Source organism: Perca fluviatilis, chromosome 18 (assembly GCF_010015445.1).
Source record: "Perca fluviatilis chromosome 18, GENO_Pfluv_1.0, whole genome shotgun sequence".
Classification (NCBI taxonomy): domain Eukaryota; kingdom Metazoa; phylum Chordata; class Actinopteri; order Perciformes; family Percidae; genus Perca; species Perca fluviatilis.
The window spans coordinates 26,438,424-26,459,999 of record NC_053129.1 but is presented as its reverse complement, the minus strand read 5'-3'; the positions used below and the strand labels follow the sequence as shown (position 1 = coordinate 26,459,999).

The window sequence follows — 21,576 nt, the reverse complement described above, 5'->3', positions numbered from 1 at the left end:
GGATGTTATTTTCCCACTCATGGATGTGTTACACACTGTAGAAACACCTGATCTAACTGCAGCGTGACGTATGAGACGATTATATTTATTATTTACACATCCTACATTTTGGATACTTTGCAGCCCAGACTATTGTTGCAGCAACATTCATACACACTTTTTCCTTATGAAATGTTTTTGTTGAATGCTGTTAAACCAAAAATGACCCCTCTGAATGATAACACTTTATAGAAATCGCTATTTGACGGTCTACCTTGCACTTACGGGTTGATTTTTCTTTTTGGCAGTGAATTTCTTAGTTTGAAACATAACTGGTCAAGTACACATTGTCATATCGCATAAAGGTGTAAATAATGCAGCTATAATCCATGTTTAGTGACCAAAACTGTGTATGTATATATGTATATATATATATTAATCTATTTTATATGTGTGTAAGAGCCGGCTCACATTTGGCCCAAGGGCCTCAGTTTTGTTATCTAAAAAGGATTAGGAGGATCTGTGCAAATGTAACCTTTAAATGTAAATCAATTCATGACACCAATAGGATTTAATGGTATTCAGCAGGGTCAGTCAATCATGTGCAGCTCTAGAAATGTTGTTGCTGACTTAGAAATGTGGAAAAATTCTTTTGATTAATGCTATTGGCATCATTAGTTGCCTTATTCCTCCTGTGGTCATCCTCTTCCTCGGTCAGTAAAGTGTTTTGTGCTCTCTGGATTGACCGGAGTGGAGATCAATAGCGGTAGTGTACATACAGTATAGTAATCCTCAAACCCCCACACCAATCATTTCTAGCTTCCTCTATCTCCATAGCTGATACCTGCATTGATTTGTGTCTTTGGATTGAGATTGAACTTCTACCAGTGTTCCCTCATATCCCTATTTTATTTCCAACTAATCACCACAGCAGCTGATGTCAAAGATCACATACCTATGGTGGATGAAAAAAGAAAAGAGGCGGTTGCATACAAGGTCAACTTTGTCGAGCGCAACAACAGCGGGGGTTACGTACCCAGGTTATTTTGTTTAGCGCCCCACTCTCGCTCAAAAACAACTCTTTTGGTTCTGGTTTAGAGAACATTTTAGATGCAATATGAAACTGACAAAAAGGCGGGACTCAGAGAAAAATTCACAATTACAAATCCATCTGCCACTTCAGCACCACGGACAGTAACTCTCAGCAAGACGGCAAATACGCCTAATTCTTAGAAATGTCAAACCAGTCTGAGCAGTTGCAAAAGCCATGTAAGAGGCCACGTGACCACTTACAACAGTGTAGGCATGGGTCAGCACTTATGCTCAAAGGGGGATGGGTCAGCCAATGGCATGGAAGGATCCGTCAACGTTGACATGATAACCTGGCAAAATTCAACTCAGGATAACGCCTTTAACATCTTATAACCTGCTAAGATACAGTCTATAAACACATGAAGATTTCGTTATAGAAGGTACACGTAACTAGAGGTTTTTTCACCGTGGTGGCTGAGGGAGCATTGCTTTGTATTCCTGAGTTTGTATGCAGGTGTCCCTGTGTGTAAGTGAGCGCGAGAAGCTATGTGGCAGAAGTGTATTCTCCTCTGTGTACCCTTGACCCGTCTGGAGAGGCAGCCTTGCCGCAGCAGCAGCTGTGTCACTTCAACTCAGCATCTTCAGTCCAACCTTAAGGGACCCGGACTGCCCGTGTCCCTGCCCACACATCCACATCCAAGGACCCCCCTCATAGAACAACCAGGCAGATCCCCCCACACGCCTCCTCCTAATGCCCCGAGCTACCAGCAAACACACATTCGTGCACACTGTCCGTCATGCATACTGATAAACGTGTTCACTATCAACAGCAGCAGACAGTGGCCTGGCTGGCTGCTTGACTGCTGACAAAGCCCAGACTCAGCCTGCCTGGCCCTGTAGACACAAGAGCAGCGGCGGAGACAAACACTGGCCTCCAGCCACTCCCAGTCAGCTCTACATATGTCACATGTTAATGACATCAAGTCTGTGGACCACCCACAGACCGCGACATACTTAAGGGCAGCAGATCGAGAAATACAGTTGTTTCTCCTTGGAACGCCAACCTTTTCCTTTCGCTGTGGCGTTCAGTGCCGGGACTTGAAGGCTTTAACCCTTTGTAGTACTGCGGGTCTGTTGTCAAGTCTCTGGTCACCTTTCTGCAGCTTCTCTAGCCACAAACCATGCAGTCTGACATGCTGGCGTTTGGTTACAGAGTGATTTAGAATCAAATATATTTGTACAACACAAATATATCATTATTATTTATGATACATGTTTTTCTTCCTGTGAAATAATGAATATTCATAGCCTAGAGGCTTCCTCTGTTAATTAATTAAGTGAACTAGACTGAAAAGGGAAAGTAAAAGTCATTATTCTAGTGTCTGAGTTCATCATTCTGTATATATTCAACTGTTTTATGGTACGCTCAAGTAGCTACCCCTTTTGTTTTTGTAGGGATTTGAGCCAAAAACAGGGATGGATGAGCCAACAGCATATTCACAGCTTTAATCCTGATCCCATTAGTGGACTCAGGAGTGAAAATAGTAAACAGCAGCCATGCTAGACTCCTCCATGTGCAGAAAGGAAACGGTAACGGCGTCTTTTGTCAAACACGACTGATTCACTTTCTCCTTTTGTGTGTGTGGGAGCTTTGCCTTTCATATCGATCACGGTTGTGCCAACTGTTTGTTTTTGTCTTTTCATATAATGAACCCTGGGCCCTCGGTGAGGCCCCAGCGGAGCTTTGCTCCATGCTAAAGGGCTTTTTGTGAGACAGTGTCACGCTCCCTCGTTCCGGCGAGGCTTCGCGTTTCTTATTATTCATGGCTCTCTCCCCGTTTGTTGAGAAGGCCGGGATCAAACAGGCCGATTTGCCACGCCTGACACCCACTGCTGCGAGTGTGTGTTTTGTGTGTGTGTGAGTGTGTGAACTCGTCTCTGGCTCAGTAATGACAGGATTTGTTAAACAGTAAATTAATGAATAATGAAATATCCAGCACGCGCCTGCCTTGCCTGGAGCACAGTGCCCCGAGCAGGAATTACTCCCGACACTTGGCTGCCTGCATGCTGGATAACCTGTGTGTGTGTGTGTGTGTGTGTGTGTGTGTGTGTGTGTGTGTGTGTGTGTGTGTGTGTGTGTGTGTGTGTGTGTGTGTTTGTGTGTGTGTGTCTCTGTGTGTCCGTGTGTGTTGGATAAGCATTTTTACAGCCCATTGCGTGACAGAACGCTGAGGGGCTTTGCTGATGGGGCCCCTGCTCTCTCACTTCCTGGCAAAATGACAGACTGACAGAGATGCAGACATAACTGTATATAGAAGAGACAGTGTCAGTGCTGCTCTCGTACTTTCTATATCAAATATTACCAATGTGTTCATAAGCTCAGTGCATGTTCATAACTCGATTACCTTTCACTGGTCCTCTCATTAAAGTAACAACCTGTGACGTTTTCATAAAAATAAAATTTGCTTCCCATTATCACCAATTCATCAAAAACGAGTAAATCGTATTATACCCAGCTCCTGAATGCTTATTTTAAACACTCTGCAGCTGGTGGATCTTTCCCGCTAGCACAGGAAGTGATGTGTTTTAGTGTGATCAGCAATAGCCACGTTAGACCTACAAAAAAAAATTTGATTGCAGAGCAGTGCAGAGTTTTGCACAAATGATGAAAACCAAAATAGGAGGAAATTACGTCATACCACTCTGAAAGGCACACCTGTAATAGTCCAAAGGTAAGTATTCCATCATGGCTCACTGTTACGGGATATAGAAGAGGTACTGGAACTATCAGCGGTCCTCCAGGGGATAACACAGCCCAATCTTTTCGTCTTATCCCGCACCAGACTTTTGCTTCCTCTTTCTTCAATTTTGGTCTAAGCCCTGCTTGGTTGGAAAATGCGTAATAATAGAAAGTGAAATTGAATAATTGCATTAGAAAGCTCCACTGACTCCCGTGTTAGCCTGCAATTTAGCCTGGAATTTTATATTATCAGTTTAACTCTGTGTATTCGTATTAACTTGCATTTGTTAAAATGAAAGTTTACACAATTTTGTGAGCCGAGCAGATGAAGCATTCAAGCTTTCCTGAGCATGTCAGTGTTACCGACACTGCTTTTTTTTGTGGTTTTAGATAAACTTCCTGCTTTGCATTGGTTTCTGAATCAAGTATCCATTGACAAACTCCAAGTTTGTAAGTTTTCATATTCTTGTATATCCTTCAGGGGACAAAACACTACACACAACAATCAGAATGCTGCTCAATGCTAAAGTTTTGCTAACATTCATGGTCCTTGACTACAGTTGCATCCAACTATTTAAAAAAAACTATAAAGTTAACTCAGAACATGGTATTAGTTGTCATTATGAACTGTTAATCAGCTTAACATGTATTTGTAGGATATTTTATGTTCTGTATATAACTAAATATCTTGTTTATGGAGTAAACAGTAAAGTTGTATGTTGTAAACGTAAAACAAATCATGTTTGGAAAGGATTAAAATCCTTAAGCAAATTCCATTCATAAACAGCAGTCAAAGTACGTGTTGTGTGACCGTTGACATGGTAGTTTGTTGTACACTCTCAGTGCAGTGACATCGTTTTAAAAGCACTGCTCTTTAAATGTCACCTACACTATACAAATCAGTGCCACAACATTACTAAAGTCTAAAGTCAATAATACATATATCATTTTATATAATATTTTCTACATTTTTTGTTAGTGTTTTTAAATCTGTATTTGCATGTTCAAAGCTGTATGAAGTTGCAATATTTTTAAGAATTTCTACTTCTAAATATTAATAGCCTGTATACAATAAGATTACTGTAATTTGTGCTATTTGCATGATCTTGGAAAACTCTTTTGTGAAAACCAGGTGGTTGTATAGATGGGGCCTTGACTTCACAATGAAGCATTTCCAAGAGGCCTGAGGCTCAGTACACAAGACTAGCTTTGTTGGCAAAGGGAACAAAACCTGCACAATGTTAGTTACTTGATTGGGTTCTAAGTTTGAGAGAAAAACATGTTCACAAATACGTGAGCAAAAAAAAATATGCCTTTCTCCCTGTAAATTCAGTCCTGTTCATTTCAGATCATTATTGTCCTACAAGAGGAAATTGTTTTAGCAGCAAGGCAGCCCACCTCTGCTACCGGTCGCTACATATAGGTACATTAGTTCAGTATGGGAGATCATTTTTGCCATTCATTTCATTTGACTTTTAAATGTACAACTAAAATGTATTTCAATATTGTATTAAGCTTAAATAAGATTAGGATTAGCTGTTTTGTTCAGTTAGAAAAACTAAAATCTTCCACACAAATCCCAGTATCCATCATTGTCCTTATCACCCAGCTGATTCAGTGCACCACTTGCTGCATTACGTTTTTTTTTATTTATTCATTCCCTTTTTTTTTAGCATATGGTGATTTCTTCCATATAAGTTTTTTTTAAAAGAAGGAAAAAAAGGTTTTCACTGCAGCTAATTGACACTGAGACCTAAATATTGTCTGACAGACTTATATACGTTTTCTTTTCTGGTGTGTATACCAATATATTGGTATAGCTAAGTTTTTAATTCCTAAACTAGAATAACATTGTATTATATATCTGTCTTTTACACCTTTTTTGAAGCATTGATTGACACATTTCAGTCAGTTGATGAATCCACATAAGTCTATGCCAACATGAAATGTTCACTCAGTTACATTGAGTGCCTACAATTTTAATATTTAAATCGACAGTGTCGCGCGTCCTCTTAATGAACGGGTGCTGCCTGATTTAAGTAGTTCAAACCTTCCGTGTTTGTTGATTTGTTTTCTTGGGCTTGTTTGTTTATTGTTCCAGCCAACCTGTCGTTGTTGTAGCCACTGATGCTCAGCAGCTTCCTGTCTTTGTTGAGCGAGAATCGCTCGCGGACATGCGGGTGCTGAACTCTGCACCTGCGTCACGCGGCGTTCCACTCCACGGGTCACACTGAGCCCGCGGGACACTTTCCTTCCTTTTTTTTTTTTTTTTTTTTTTTTTTTTTTTTTTTTTTCTCTCTCTCTCTCTCTCTCTCTCTCTCTCCTGCTCTCAAGCTCCCTATTTTCTTTCTCTCCGTCTCTCTTCTTTCTCATTAGCTTTCTCTCTGTCTCTCTACTTTTTCGTGTCTCTCGCGCTCTCCCGTCATTAGCACACCGGCAGTAGATCCCCACCGCAGAAGCGGGCCCGCGAGGCACGATTCTATTCCCCCTGCGCGCGTGCGAGAGAGAGAAGCCTCTCTGAAACTAGGGCCTCACTGGCCGAAAAATACAGCCAATTATCTCCCTGGAATAAGGCAGCATCCATCATTGTGTGTGTGTGTGTGTGTGTGTGTGTGTGTGTGTGGTGTGTGTGTGTGTGTGTGTGTGCGTGCGTGCGTGCGTGCGTGCGTGTGTTGTGTGTGTTCATTTCAGAGGCTTTCAATAAGCTATACATACTCTAGACTATATTTTAAACCTTACAAAGCTGTATTAAAACAATGTTATTATTATTATTATTTAATTATTATCATTATTATTATTATTATTTGTACATTTTAATCTTGGACTACATGTCATAAACAATGCCATTATAATGAAACATGTCAGCAATAACTAGGCTAAATATAGGCCAATTAAAGGTCCGTTTAGCTATTTTTGACCTTATAAACTACAACTTTGGGAAAGTATACAACTGAAAACTTTGACTTTAACAGGGAATATACTCACTGAGTGATGGTCACAGTATATAAGAGCTGTTTTACTCTTGTTCTTGGAAACATTAAGGTAAACAAGCCTTAATAGCACCAGAAAACCATAATGACTCTGATTTAGTTCTGTCCAGTCCTTGTATTATCCCGTTAATCAATGCGAATGTGTTTGCAGTTTTGGTGGTGGGGTTATTTTTTATTTACAATCAAATCAAAGTTTGTGCCTTTAAATATCACAATTTCTTTACGTCTTCCACATATTTTCCTCCCTGCTGGAAAATGAAGGGCTAGATTATGCCTTACCTACTTCAGGCCGATAACTGAGTTGATTTTTATAATAAATATCTAAAATACTAATTCTTAGCCCTGTTTATTTATTGTACCATGTCTTCACAGTGATCGGAAATGTACTGTCTGCTGCAGCGAATAATTAGTTTAAATGAAAAGTAAAATTAAATGTAATGGTTTTCTTTAATGCCGGCGTTGGCCTATTAATTAGATCTTCATTTTTTTTTTTCACTGGTACCTAAACAGTGAGAAATTTCTGTTGTGATAAACAGACAACGGTTGTTAAACAGGAAACCCACATTTCATTTAGATCAAAGTGACGATGCCCGGCCTGTGAATCTGAACCATTACATTGAATATCCCAGAATAACAGGATTAGTGTTGGGGCCAACTCTAATTTCAATCATTCAGAAAGTTGCATTTTCTTTTTAATCCCCCAGATGTAAATTATTAGCTTGCAAATGTTCATTAATATCAAATTAAATAACTAAAGATAGATGCTCTGACATCAGCTAAAGAATATATCATGTTTTACATTTTAAATGGATTGAACCAAAAGTGACTCTGACCTCCCTCCCCCCAATCCTTAGTGGGACTCGGTGGAGAAAAGGCGCAGGCTGCACACCTCGCATAATAAAACACATGGTTTATTATCAATGTGATCGAAATGAAATCACTGGACAATTAGAAGCATGTCTACCCATCATCAGCACAACAGCTCTATAAGAACAGAAAAACACTGGATGAGCCCCCCACTCCCACACAGCGGCTCACAAAGGTCAAATCACAGATAAATAGGCCTACTCCAAAATAGCTGGTGCACCTATTTACACAACCATCCATTTAAATTAATATAAATAAATATTTACACACATAAATTAACACCCTCCCTCATACTTGCGTTAAGTAACCAGATAAACCTGTTTCACAGATAGATAGAGTGCTCATCACGCAATCTTCATACCCACAATGCTTTTTCTGTGTAAGGACAAACACAAGCGCACACACACTCACTCACTCAGACATACACACACACACACACACACACACACACACACACACACACACACACACACACACACACACACACACACACACACACACACACACACACACACACACACACACACACACACACACACACACACACACACACACACACACACACAAAATGTTTGTTGGCTGCTCACTGCATCTCAGTCTCACAGGATGCAGGCAGGCAGAGCGAAATGGATGTAACACAGTAACCATCATGTCCTCAGGGGAATGAAAAGAACGTAACACAGATGAAACATCCCTCTGTGCTCTCTGACACTGGCCCACAGGTGTCTTCCTCTGCCTTTTTCTCTCTACCAAGCCTTCCTCCTTTTCCTCCTCCTCCTCCTCCTCCTCCTTCTCCTCCACAGCCCTGTGTGTGGCAGATCAGTGGCAGTGGTGTAAAGTTAAAAGTAACGGTGTAACGCCTCTGTCTGTGTGTCTGCCTCCCGTTCAGCTCTCCGTCAGCGCCCCCGCCGAAGACTTCATTTCCGCTGCTTCTCCTCTTTGTCGGCCTTGTTGCCGCCGTCCCCGTGCCGGTTGTTGGGAGGGTTGTTAAGAAACATCTTGTCGAGTCCTTTGAGAGCCTCGTTGAGGTAGTTCTGGAGAGTGGTGAGCGCTGCGCAGATGGCAGGTGAGCCGAAGCCGTGCGTGATGAAGGAGAAGTGAGAGAGGCAGCTCTGGATGCCGGGCTCCAGGATGGGGCTGGGCCTGGAGTTGCCCAGGGGAGTCCTATCCTGGGCCAGTAGGTCTGTGAACTCCTTACACAGCTGTCTGCGGGGGAGAAGACACAAGACATCAGGAGGGAACTCTGCCTTGTCTTATGGGTTTCCCCAAAAATAGTAATACTGCTCATAGTGGACATTCAGTGGCAGTATTCAGTATCATTTTATTGTTTTCCAAACATGATAAACCTCTTTTTCATTGTTTCTAAGTGTAATTAGTGGACAGGCTGACACAGAGTTTTGACAACAAGATAGAAACACTCTGAAAACTAATATTCTATAACTTGCCACTCTACTGCACCTGCTAATGCAACAGAATCATGCTTCGTACTTGTGTGTAACATGAGCAAAACATCTCTAAGTTGCCTGCAGTCAATATGTAAAGAAGATGAGATTTTTATTAATCCCCAAGGGGAAATTACATTTACAAATAATCAAATAGCAGAATATCAGAGCACGAGTGGCCGATATCCAATTAGAACTAAAATCCCTATCAATACCGACCCTGTCAGCAATAACGGTATACAATGTGTGCATCCGCGGCCTAGTTTAAAAGCTCAGTAAATGCACCCGAAAGAACCACCACCAACATCTTACTGAGATGCCTTTGTGGTGAAACAGCCTCAAGGGAAGACAGGGAGGATATTTTGCAGCACTAGTTGCAGATGTCCTTGCAAAGACACCTAAAATAACTGAATACAACCAACAGTATTATTAATAACCAAACAAGGTGCCTGGGTAGCTCACCTGGTAGAGCAGGTGCCCATATATCGAGGATTATGCAGCGGCTGCAGGTTCGAAACTTCCCTGCGGCCCTTTTCTGCATGTCATTGTCCCTCTCTCACCCCTTCCATGTCTTCAGCTGTCCTATATAAATAAAGGCCTAAAAATGCCCCCCCCAAATAAACTTACGTTACAGTGGTATAGTTCTTTGGTGCTTTAACTGCACTGAAGGAAAAGGGGCACATTCACTTTAAGCTGCATTTCAGTACATCTTATTTTTTGGACACGTCATGTCCTGTGGAAAAACAACTAGCTTGTGTCAACCAAAAGTGCTCTGCTATCTAAATGCACAGCACATTTAACATATTTGCAATAAATTGTTGCAGTAGTTTAGTGGATAATAAAAGCAGAGCAGTGATTCACCTAGAACAGTATTCTTGTTAGGCTGGGAGAGAGGATAAAACAACATTCCGACCATCACTGAAACTAGGGCTGCACAATATATCGTTTCTTTATCGTCAATATCAGCTGCCGCGATAAACACATCGCGAAAGGCTGCGACATATCGCGCTAGACACTCATAGGTTTTTTTGTGTTAGTTAAAAGAAAATATCAGTTGAAAACTGCACATTCAAATGTAACATATTCTGTTTTAGTGGTGCTTTTTTGTTCAATAAAAGAATGTTTTAAATTCAACAAGCAATTTGTTGTATTTTATTAGAACACTAAAAGCAGCAGAACTGAGTACATTGTAATATGGTTATTTATCGCAAGTAATATCTTTATCGCGATATTCCACAACGTTATCGCACATTTTCCTCATGTCGTGTGCAGCCCTAACTGAAACCCAGACTGATACATTTCTTTTAGATGGTCAAGCTGCTCCTGAAGACAGGATGACCCCACCCACCTACTCCCTACTGGGAGGGCAACTGAAGCAAAAGCTTGGTGCGCCAGTGTTGTGCAGCCATGACCACATTTAAGATGGTGAACCAGGTTTCTTCGTTTACATTGTCAAAACAACTCTCCCTCAGCCACATGGTGCAAACTGACCACCTGCTGCCACAGTACGACCATTCCTAAAACTAAACACTACGGCCTGTCTAAATGTTGTGTGCCAAATCACAAGAGAAAGGGAATGTGTTTACCCTATTGTATATGTAACTTCCCTTTAGCAGCTCATATGACACAATCTATCCCAAAGGAAAAACAGTCCCTCTGATACTTAATCGTGTTCAACCCCTTTAAGTGATGTTCAGTGCATTCCAAGGCTTATTTTGCAATGGAGCGTAGCACACTTTCTTTCAACTAGTTTCTGCTTACATCTGTTTTATTTTGTGATTTCCAAAATGCTTAAAAAAAAAAAAAAAGAGATAAAGCATGAACTTGATGCAATCAGCTGCTGCAGTATGCTTTTACCTGGACAGAGTGGCAGCGCCGAGAGAGCACGAGAGTTTTCAACGCGATGAGTCTTTGATTCCCTAAAAACATGTGACACACACCGTCTGTGAATCTGTAAAGAAGTTTTTTTTTAATCTTTTTGTTTCTTCAAAATCTAAAACAAAGCTCTGTCTTCGATTCGGGAAGGCTTGACACCAAAAACGGTTTATTTATGCTTTAGATAAGACTCTCTCTTAGACACCCTCTCAACCTTAAACGTCTACTGAATATGACATCATTTATGTTTGACAAATTATCTTCTACAATGAGAAAAATATTTTGCCACAATACCGTAACTGCAAAATGCACTGAGAAAATACAAAAAAAAAGCCAATCGCACAGATTTGAACACTGTACAGAAACACTAGTCCTTTTAAGCCTGGAAAATGAAGTGAAACTAATACTAGCGCAAGACAAGTTGTATGGTTTGAGGCCTCCACATTAAGAGCCAATCTTTAACTGTTAATATGTAATTTAAGACAAGAGGTCATCAAATGGATCTTCATACTTCACATGTGAAAAAATGCAACAGTAAAAGAAAACCACGTCTTCACCTTGTTCTTCTTGTTAAATTTCAGCAAATCATCCTGTTTTTTTTTTAAGATTATTTTTTTTGACTTTTCCTTCTTTAATGGACAGGACAGGTGAGAAAGGGAAGACACGCAGGACATCATCACAGGTTGGAGTCGAAACCTGGACCTCTGCGTCTAGGCATAGACCTCTAAATATATGTGCGCCTGCTCTACCCACTGAACCAACCTGGCCACAATCATCCTCTGGTTTTAGGCCCACATTTTATATTCAAGAGACCTTTCTCTCTCTCTCTCTCTCTCTCTCTCTCTCTCTCCCTCAGATTTGTACTTGCACGCCCCATGCACGTACACACACAACTGCACATACACACACCCTGTAAGCGGCCTAAGGGCAGAGCTCCAGCAAATGAGTGACAGGCTGTGCAGGCCGAGCCCAGCTGGGGTTAGGGGAGTAGAGAGGAGAAGCCGCCACCCCGGGCTACACTCGTGGCTCAGGCTGTTGTTTTCTGACGACTTGAAACACTTCACTGCTAAATAATGAATTTCTAACAGGCAGCACCGACGCTCAGTATTGGAACAGGTTTGAATCTGAGCATCAAACATCCACCACCGAACACACCGTACATACTGAGTACATTGGGACGCGCACACACACACACACACACACACACACACACACACACACACACACACACACACACACACACACACACACACACACACACACACACACACACACACACACACAGAGGCAGGTTTATGCAGTGCAGGCCAGCACACAGCACTATTTATGCAAGCTACAAATACAAGCTTCCTGAAGGGATATTTGATTGTTTACAGCTCCTTTTCATCTAGAAAACTCATTCAGGGAAATAAACGGACATAGAACAGGACTACTCATTAGTTGGCAAAAGGCTTATTTGGTCATTGTTAAAAATAGGCAAAAATCCAAAGTAATTCTGTGATTGAATCCACATTAATAAATCCACATCACCTCTCCTACCCTGGTTTCTTTAAAGAAAATCTGTGTTGCTCGCTTGCTAGAAGTAATCAGAAGATCCTGGATTCAATTCCACAGCTTAACGGCCATAAAAAATGGATTAATATAAGTAACTTTTACGAGGAGTACCAGTAAAACGAATCACTTCTAAGCCCAGAAGCAGAGGTCAAACATACACTAGCAACCTCAGAGCTCGCATTTAATAATGTCTGTGAGCTGCACATTAAAGTGTTCATGTAAGCTAAAGGTTATTTAGGCGGTGAAAATGAATGCCTTGCTACTTTTTGTTTAGTCACTATAAGATTCTTGACTTTAATGCGGATTTCTGCTCATTTCTGAATTGAACTTAACTGCCCTCATTTTTCAGTGTGGCAATTTTCCAATCAGCCATTTCACTACAGGTTAGATCCATATCGAGTTTGATGCGTTTCATTAAGAAAAACTCACTCTCCTTTTTAAATGTCAGTGCCATGTTCACTGTGGCAAAATGGACTGTGTGTGATTTAGAGTAAAGCACAGAGGCTACCGGAGAGGTTTGCACCCTCAGGGGGTCCTCAAGAGGGGCCACAGAGGCCCTAGGAAAATGAGGGAGAGTTTAATTTTACAGTAATTTAATTCATCAGACATGTAACTACTTGCAGAAAAAAGAATGGCCTGTTTTTCACCCTGTATGTGTGACAGTTATGCAATTCAAAGTGCCACCCTGGAACTGTAAACTTTGTCAAACAGGGAGATTCTCAGCCATAAATGTATGCCTGCTGCGGATCTTTGGGACATTAGGGGAACATCTGCTGTAGACAGTCTGTCTGAACTGGGAAATATCTCCAGACTGACTGGATGTTTTTGTAAAGGTGTGGTTATTTTTTGTGATGTTTACTGGGGGAAAAAAATCACTATCTCCCTCTTCACCGAGCACTTTGTTCTCACATACCTCTGTGCTGACAGACAGATGGTATTGTCTCAGGGCCCTGGCATTTGTTCTGCTTATTCTCCATGAGGCTGTGGTTGAATGTGTTTAAATACCTAAATTGCTCATTTCATATGATTAAACTACAGCTAGTCATCGGGTATAATGTCATTAGCCTACCACCGGTATCATCGCCCTTACACTGCAGACATGCATTATATATTCTATGACAGACAACACCCTGTATGAGGGAACACAATCTAATCAAACGGGTCCATCAAACTCACTTTGTCGCCAGCAGCATGTTTTTCCGCGTGTGCAGCTCGTTGGGGTCCGCGTGCTGCCGGTTGAGGTACTCGCTCACGGCTTTGGTGGGAAACTCCGTCTCGCAGATGTAACCGAAATCCCGGGCCAGGTGGACGGCTTCACCTGGGGGACGGTAGAGGTGCGGTTCCAGTCAGTGGAAATATAATAGAGACAAACAATAACCCCGCCACACAAAAACCGAGCTGTACACTCTCACGTGTTTCTTTTTCTGTTTTTTTTTAAGCCATTCCCTGGGCATACCGATTTGTTAAAACTGAGACGACGTTACGCACCAACGTCCCTCGGCTGTACGTCCTCCCAACTGATGCAAAAACAATAGGAAGTGGTCAAATTGTTTAGTTTTATTGTGGAAATGAACGGTAGGTTATAATAACCTGGTGTTCGAGAAAAGGAGAGCTTTTGAACGAAACTAAAAAATGTAGACGCAGTTCCAAAAAGAAATTCTCAATTCTACAAAATGTCTGATGACCTGTTAACATTTAACAAATGTAGAAAGAAACATTCTCCTTATATTACCCGGTTGTCATAAAAATGACCAAACTGATGGGCAATATAATAGTGGGCTATATGTATTAGAAGCGAGGCATATATGGAAAATAGAGGCCGTAACTTGTCGTAGCCAAAATGTTGGCGTACAACATAGGCCCAAACCGAGCCTTTAACCAATGGATCATTTAATCTAAATCAGCAACCACAGTCCTCCTCTCCTTCAATATTGAATATTCATAATGCTGACATTATATTCTTTCAGCCATTCTATAAATGCATGGTCGTTGTCATTTTGTTGACAGTTGGTGATGTTGAAATCGTTGTCATAGGGAGCAAATAACATGTTAGTATATAGTCTGTAGTGTCTGTATTTCTGGAGTCAAACGGTTAATCAGTCACCTTCTACAAGAGATGTTAGTAATGTGACATTGGCAGCTTTGCGTCTTCCTGCAGGTAAATTGAGTCCAATCTTCTCCAGCTTTTCTCTCAGACATTTCCCACCGTTTTTGGACTTTGCTCTGTAGAAAAAAATGGAACTTGTTAATTGCACAATAAAAAATAAAAAAAAAAAAAAAAAACTAGGGCACATATATTATTTTTTTTTAAATAATATTACAAGAATCCTCTCACAGAGCATTATATAAATAAATGACCATTATTCGCTTCAAAGTTTGGGAACTTTATTAAGCAGTAGTCATCAGCTTTTTGTCTCCAGAGATTTTATTAATGTTAAGTAGAATCTGTGAGTTAAGTGGCACATATACAGAGGCCTTTTTTATTATACTCAGGGTTTAATTAATAGATCCCCTGCATATTTAACGAGCCACAGGCTTGTATAGGCCTGAATCTTATTCCTGCGTGAAGGCTGCAGTCGTACCTTCTCAACACGCCCCCCAACAGGGAGGCGTTGAGGCACTCGGGCGGGGACAGTCTCCTCTGCACCTCCCCTACGGTCACTTTGTACTTGGAGGTGGAGCTGAGCAGCGACAGGCGGCCCGGTACCGAGCAGAACACCTCGTTAATGTTGACGGTGATTCCCCCGATCAGGCCGTCCTTGCCGGCCATCAGAGAGGCCATGTTCTTGTGTGGCATGGGAACTGAAAGAGGAGAGGCGATGTGAGTGGCTCTCTCACATAAACGTCTTTCTAAAACAATCACGTTTTTCATCTCTTCTGTCAAACTTTGTTCAGTGTGTGTATGTGTGTGTGTGTGTGTGTGTGTGTGTGTGTGTGTGTGTGTGTGTGTGTGTGTGTGTGTGTGTGTGTGTGTGAGAGAGAGAGAGACCACGCGCGCTCAGAGGGCGGCCTTGGCCTAATGAAGCGCCCACGCGCCGGGCATTTACTGTTATTTAATGTCGCGCGACATTCTCATTACAATATTATCGATTGTTGATTGGCTCGCGCTCTCAAATCACATTAACCACCTCCGCGTCTTTTCTCCACGGCCGGTTTAACTCCCACCGGCAGCACCGGATGCTCCTTCATCCCGCGTGTTAATGCTCGCGCTAATGGCGTAAAAGAAAAAGAAGGAGCAGCAGCAGCCAGCCTCGTGCATGCATGCGTAGGGGCCAGTGCGAGGGGGTTTTGATGGCTCCGCGGGGGATAATACCGCAGATTAGCTCTAAACGAGCTCACGAGATCTCCGTGAGCGGTGCCATTTATTACATCAGCGGCTTAAATGCCCCGCGGGGAGCTCAGTCACTCAACACCCCGTAACTAAATCACCGCACATCATCAGGGCGCCAGCACGGCAGCCTGTCAGCGACACACTGCCTGCTGTAGTCAATATACCGGGATCGTTAACCCGGTATAATCCTGGAAACACACCCCAAAAAAACAAGATGTGCCTGCATGGACCAGGGAGCCACCTTAACAGTCTAAAACATGTCGCGTGTGGTCCAGTTTAGATCCAAGTCCTGCCCTTTTTTTCATGAGCGAGATTGTAGTTACTACGCACCATAAATCATAATTCATAGCACATATAGCCTGGGTCCAAAATTAACTTTTTTTTTGTCCACCAGCCAAATGGCTAGTGAATGTTCAAATTGTGTCAGTAGCCTACTCAATAGATTACCGTTGTTTATTGGCTGGTGAGTGAAGCAAATCTACCAGCCACTTGCATATTTTACCAGCATTTGGCTAGTAGATGGTGCTAATTTTGGACCCTGCATATAGCCTAAGATAAATTATAATTAAATAAATGATACAAGCATGGTGATCGTTAGTTCCATCAACTGATACTAACTGTACAGGGAGTAAAGAAACCCAGAGATAAGCTGGCACGTCACATTCTCAGAATAGCCAAAACCTTTTTTTTTTTTTAAGGCTAGCTATATTTGTTTGTAGGCTATTAAATCTTGTCGTTCGTCGGACTGTTGGCAGAGAGCACAGAGAGACAGAGGTAGGTGTGTGTGTGTGTTCTCGTTTAACTACATTTGTGGGGTCCAAAAACCAGGAGTCCAGTATACTTGTGGGGTCCCGACAGCTTTGTGGGGCCAAAATGCTAGACCCCACAACATTAAAGGGCAGTTTGAGGGTTAAGACTTAGTTTTAGGATTAGGGATAGAATTAGGTTATGGTTTGGGTGAGGGTAAGGGTTAAGGTTAGCCATTTAGTTGTGATGGTTAAGGTTAGGGTAAGGGGCTAGGGAATGCATTATGTCAAAGACGGGTCCCCACAAAGATAGTGAAACGCACTGTGTGTGTGTGTGTGTGTGTGTGTGTGTGTGTGCGTGTGTGTGTGTGCGTTACCTTTCTTAATTACTGATTGATCCAGGATGCTCGTTCCGTTTGTGTCGTCAATGGTCTGTTAGGAGCAAGATATACAAATCATTGTCGTATGCTTGATATGCTTTAAACAAGAAGATCCGCACTGTAATAAGCCGAGCATGTGAAACTTTTCCACCCAACAAAATCCTGCAGGATTAATTTCAGGTCTGGAAAAGCAGAGGCCTTTATGTGTTTGTTTCCACGGAGCAAACAAATCCGATTAATAATCCATTCCATCTTTTTATTCATCATGATGTGACTCGTAAAGAAGAAGCTGTTCACACAAATGCAAAGCCTCATTCATCAAATCTCATTCATTCATCATCCTGTGAGAGAAATTCCTCGTTGAATAGACCTGCTGCTGTCATCAGTGCTGCACGCTCATATATATATATATATATATATATATATATATATATATATTTTATATATTATATATATATATATATATATATATATATATATAAAATAGAACTTGTTAAAACAAATTGAAATGGGGTTAATAAATGCATGACACAAATACGGAAACCCAGAAATGAGAATCTTATGTGGAGGTTAAATGGCAAACAATTCGTGATGGTTATGCCCTGAGGGGAAACGAGAGGAAGATGAAATCCTACACAGCTGACTATAAGTCTATTTCATCAGGTCTTTAGTAGCTGGTTTTGTATATTTTGTATCTTGGCAGCAACAAGACAAATCTATATTATCCCTTAAAACAAAAATGACAGTTATAAATCCAGTAACAGCAATAGTAGGAGCATGGATGTAACGCTTTTGTATGCAATTTATTCAATGTAATTATTGTCTTTTATCTGGACCATGAGTCCATATTAATAGTTTGGATTTGATAATAATAATAATAAAAAAATACTCCATATACATTTTTAAATAAAATGTGTAGACACAATTGGATAGTTAAAAAGTAAAAAAAAATAAACACAAGTTCAATTTTTCTAAACAACAAAGTTGATAAAATATTGCAGCATCTTTTCCAGACTTTTCTGATCGAAATATCTACAAATCAGTATGGCAGATAAGGAAGGTGAATTTTAAGCAACATTTGAGCTCCATGCAGGAGTTTGTGAATTATTCCACACATCAGCATCTTCTCATCAAAGAAGATGTCTCAGCTCTCTTAGCTGTGGGCCATTTGGGTTCAGGCTCCAGCTGCTGGGAGTCCAGCCCTGAGGGAGCTGCTCTGAGTTCACTGACCTTAACTCTAAAGGCACAGAGACAATAAAGAAGACAACTGTCAACCATTACCAATCCGTTTCTTCCACTACAATTTTCTTCATTTTATTTATTTTAATTGTGTAGTATTTTATGCCATCCAAACTAGGAACATTTTGACATGCAAAGATGTATATATCTGGAGTAAATGTTTGTTTTAGTTAAATAGCCTAGTGCTTTACTGTAAATGGGAATGGTAAATTCACGACTACATTGAATATATTTTATATGTGCTAATTGCACTGGCATATTCTGCATTTTGTAAACGGTGCTCTTTAACTTGCAGTTTTACCTTTTACCTTTCTCGGATATAGTGATCCCAATATCTTTTAAAATAACTTTTCCAAAAAAAAAAAAAAAAGACTTGGAACTGGAAAATATATTACATGCACTTTAACCTCCATGAATCTCAGCTGTGCTCTTTGACTCACCTGAACATCTTCCATACCATGCAGCCCGTGCAGCAGTCCGTCGCCCATACCGGGCTCCAGTCCCGGGTGAGCGGAGTGCAGCAGCACATCAGGCCGCCGCACACCGTAGTCCCGCCGTGGGTCCAGCCCGGACAGCTGAGGCAGCGAGGCCCGAGGTTGCGCCAACAGAGCGGAGCTATCCATCCGCTCCCCGGCGTCCTGCCGCTGCCGCGCCCCCCATGCGCTCTGCTGGCTCTGGTGCAGGGAGTTCAGGGAATACGGATCGCTGACGTGGGAGTACGGGTCCTGGCTCTGGTAATGAGCAAGAGGCTGGTACGGTGGCGGGAAGTACGGAGGCTGGAAGTCCGACGCTGGCGCATGAGACAGCGGTGGCGCGCTGGAGTAGGGACCCGCATGCGATACCGAGCCCAGCTGGGACAGGCGCGAGCTGTGGCTCGAGACACCGTCATGCCGGTCCTTGAAGAGGGTGCAGAGAAGAAGAGAACAAATGAACTCCTTGCAGAACTGCAACCACATTTTAACGAAATAAAAACCATGTGGAGGCCCAGGATCATGATGCATTTATTAGAGTAGATCGCCCCTGGGGATGTAGCCAAAGTAGCTGAATCTCCTGAATAAAAAGCATTTAAGAGCCTGGAGGGAACATGCCATAGCCTAATTTTAAAATGTATCAGAACGAACACATATAGCAATGTCTACGGAGTCACCATTTGCAAAATAATTCTGAAATAGGACATTGTGAAGGAAGGAAACTCACCGCAGTGGAGTAGGAGTGAACTAACATTTGTAAACCCTCTGTTGGTGTGACGAGCGGGCTTACGGTAAAACAGCAGGATGTTAAAGATAGTGTTGAGCCGAGATAGCCTAAATTCTATCTCATCCCAGGTAAAGGCAGCGCGTTTGTATCTGCAGGCACGACCTGGTCTACAGCTCCATGAAGAACCTTCCTCCGCCCAGAGCTGCCGCCGCTCTGAGTGTGAGCACCGAGCGCCCGCCTCTAGCCCCGGTATACGGTGTAATTGTTATTCATGACTGAGACTTACAGGAATATTAATGTGCGCGAGGCAGGGGACTGGCGACACACGGAGCGTGAAGCCTCTCGCGCAACCGTGAGTGACGTTTAAATTCCGTGGAGAGCCGAAACGACGCGCGAACAGCAGGAGATAGAAAGAGGACTCTCTCTCTCTCAGGAGAAAGCGAACAGGGTGACCAGATCCGTGAGGAATTCCCCATCACAAAAATATACACACTTTGGGGGGCTTTTTTTTTTTATAAGCAATTTCTGATGCAGAATAGACGCACTTATCTCTTATATTGAGACACTTTTGCACAAACCATGTCTGCGCAAACAGACTTTGACGTTATAAAAACCAACATAAATCAAGCTGGTGGATTATAACGCGGACAGGGTTTGCTGTAAATCTCACTGGGTCAACATGACACTAATACCACCAGGGTCAACAGCCTCGTGCCAATGCAAGGCGATGAAGAAAAGGGTTCCAAAGTAAACCGAGAAAAAGAGAAAAAAAAAAGTCTACTTTTACGCACAGACACAAGATAGGCTACTTGCACAGAGGTGAACACATTTTAAGATTTTTCTCCAGTCACTCCAAGACATTTAACCTAAACTCCAGCCAGCCAACACTCACCCACTGAATAAACGGTGGCTCATGCAGTGTTGCAGCTGCCTTTTATTAGCCTACTAAAAAAAACACACACACACCCGAGACACTACAGGGCGCACGAGGGGCTCGTGTGAATGCTGTCACGAGTCAAAAGAAGTGATTAAACTTCATATTGTGACATTAACGGCACCCTCTTCGCCCTCTTGGATGACTTGTTTAACAACATTATAACCTCCCCTTCCTCGAGCCGTGGGAGAAAAGCCATGTGCGGCACGAGACAAGGGTTTCCCACCGGGCTGAGCCGAGGGGCCTCGCGAGCTGCCCTTTCTTCGGGTGCTTTGTGCTCGAGCCCATTCAGCGCGAGCCGGAGCATGATCGGAGCATCATTTCGCCCCCGCGCGCTGCGGTATTTCTCCCCTTGCCCTCTCCCCTCGCTCGTTTAAAAACATATATTGTTCTGGGATCAAAGCCAAATGATTTACATAATTCTTGACACATTATGGACCCAGCGTGTATCCGTTATGTTTCTTTTGCAGGAATTTAAAATGTAAAATAAACCATTAACTTGCAATTCGACTATTTTTATACATAATGTGACACCGGTCTTTTTAGAGATTTTTTTTTTTACACAGCTAAAATTATTCAAAATAATCTTAACTTTTAGGTTGCTTTTAAACATGAATTTGCTAAAAAAAAAAAAAAAAAATGCAGTGCCATATCATATTTGTCTATAATCCCATATGCGAGAATTCCAGAAAAAAGGTGAACTAGCCTACAATTTATCTGTATGTTCAAATTTTCCGTTTGACTCTACAGTCCAAAAAGCGAGTGGACCCACACCGTAGCCACAAACAAAGCAAATATTCTGAACACTTAGCAATTTTTGAGTGCAAATGAGCCAAACATCTGTCTGAAAGAAATTGTCATGGGGTGAAATGTCCTCCAATTCATATTCACAGTCACCACCTGACAAAATAACAGGCCTAAAGCCTGCTGCAAAACACCTCACACAACTTAACACTTCATTATTCCGCCAAAGCATGTCTAATAAGTCCTCCACACCACAAACAGATGGACGATAACGTTACCTCGTAAATATCTTCATACTTGACATTCTCAACTAGTTTCCACAGCATGGTCGCTTCTCCTGGGTCGGTAAACCGAATGCAGCCAAGTGAGGAGGGGATGTCTCATCTCTCTCTCTCTCTCTCTCTCTCTCTCTCTCTCTCTCTCTCTCTCTCTGGCTTTGTGAATGGGGAACCCCTGTTAAGACTCCACTACTGTTAAGAAGAGCTATAGGGCGGGTTGACAGCAGCAGCATCTCTGAGCATGAGGA

At 42.1% G+C, this 21,576-nt stretch overlaps 1 protein-coding gene across 2 annotated transcripts; it reads right to left on the bottom strand.

The window, feature by feature from the left end:
- Positions 1-7,634: 7,634 nt before the first annotated feature.
- Positions 7,635-21,514, bottom strand: tfap2b (transcription factor AP-2 beta). Of its 2 annotated transcripts, none has more exons than XM_039782813.1 (7): positions 21,329-21,514; positions 18,616-19,071; positions 16,934-16,988; positions 15,062-15,281; positions 14,584-14,702; positions 13,656-13,797; positions 7,635-8,814 (listed from the first exon to the last, which is right to left on the bottom strand). In XM_039782813.1, the coding sequence occupies exons 1-7, from the start codon at positions 21,374-21,376 to the stop codon at positions 8,526-8,528; spliced, it is 1,329 nt and encodes a 442-aa protein (XP_039638747.1). In that variant the 5' UTR covers positions 21,377-21,514; the 3' UTR covers positions 7,635-8,525. The 2 variants fall into 2 exon arrangements, with proteins under 2 accessions (XP_039638747.1, XP_039638748.1); XM_039782814.1 differs by lacking the exon at positions 21,329-21,514 and adding an exon at positions 19,373-19,847.
- Positions 21,515-21,576: the final 62 nt, after the last annotated feature.

Excerpts from the sequence above, each read along its gene's own strand:
- tfap2b (XM_039782813.1), bottom strand. The coding sequence starts at position 21,376 with ATGCTGTGGAAACTAGTTGAGAATGTCAAGTATGAAGATATTTACGAG. Across the intron at positions 14,703-15,061 it reads TTGGGGGGCGTGTTGAGAAG|AGCAAAGTCCAAAAACGGTG; the intron begins GTACGACTGCAG and ends TTTTTTCTACAG. Across the intron at positions 13,798-14,583 it reads ACTAACATCTCTTGTAGAAG|GTGAAGCCGTCCACCTGGCC; the intron begins GTGACTGATTAA and ends ACCGTCCCCCAG.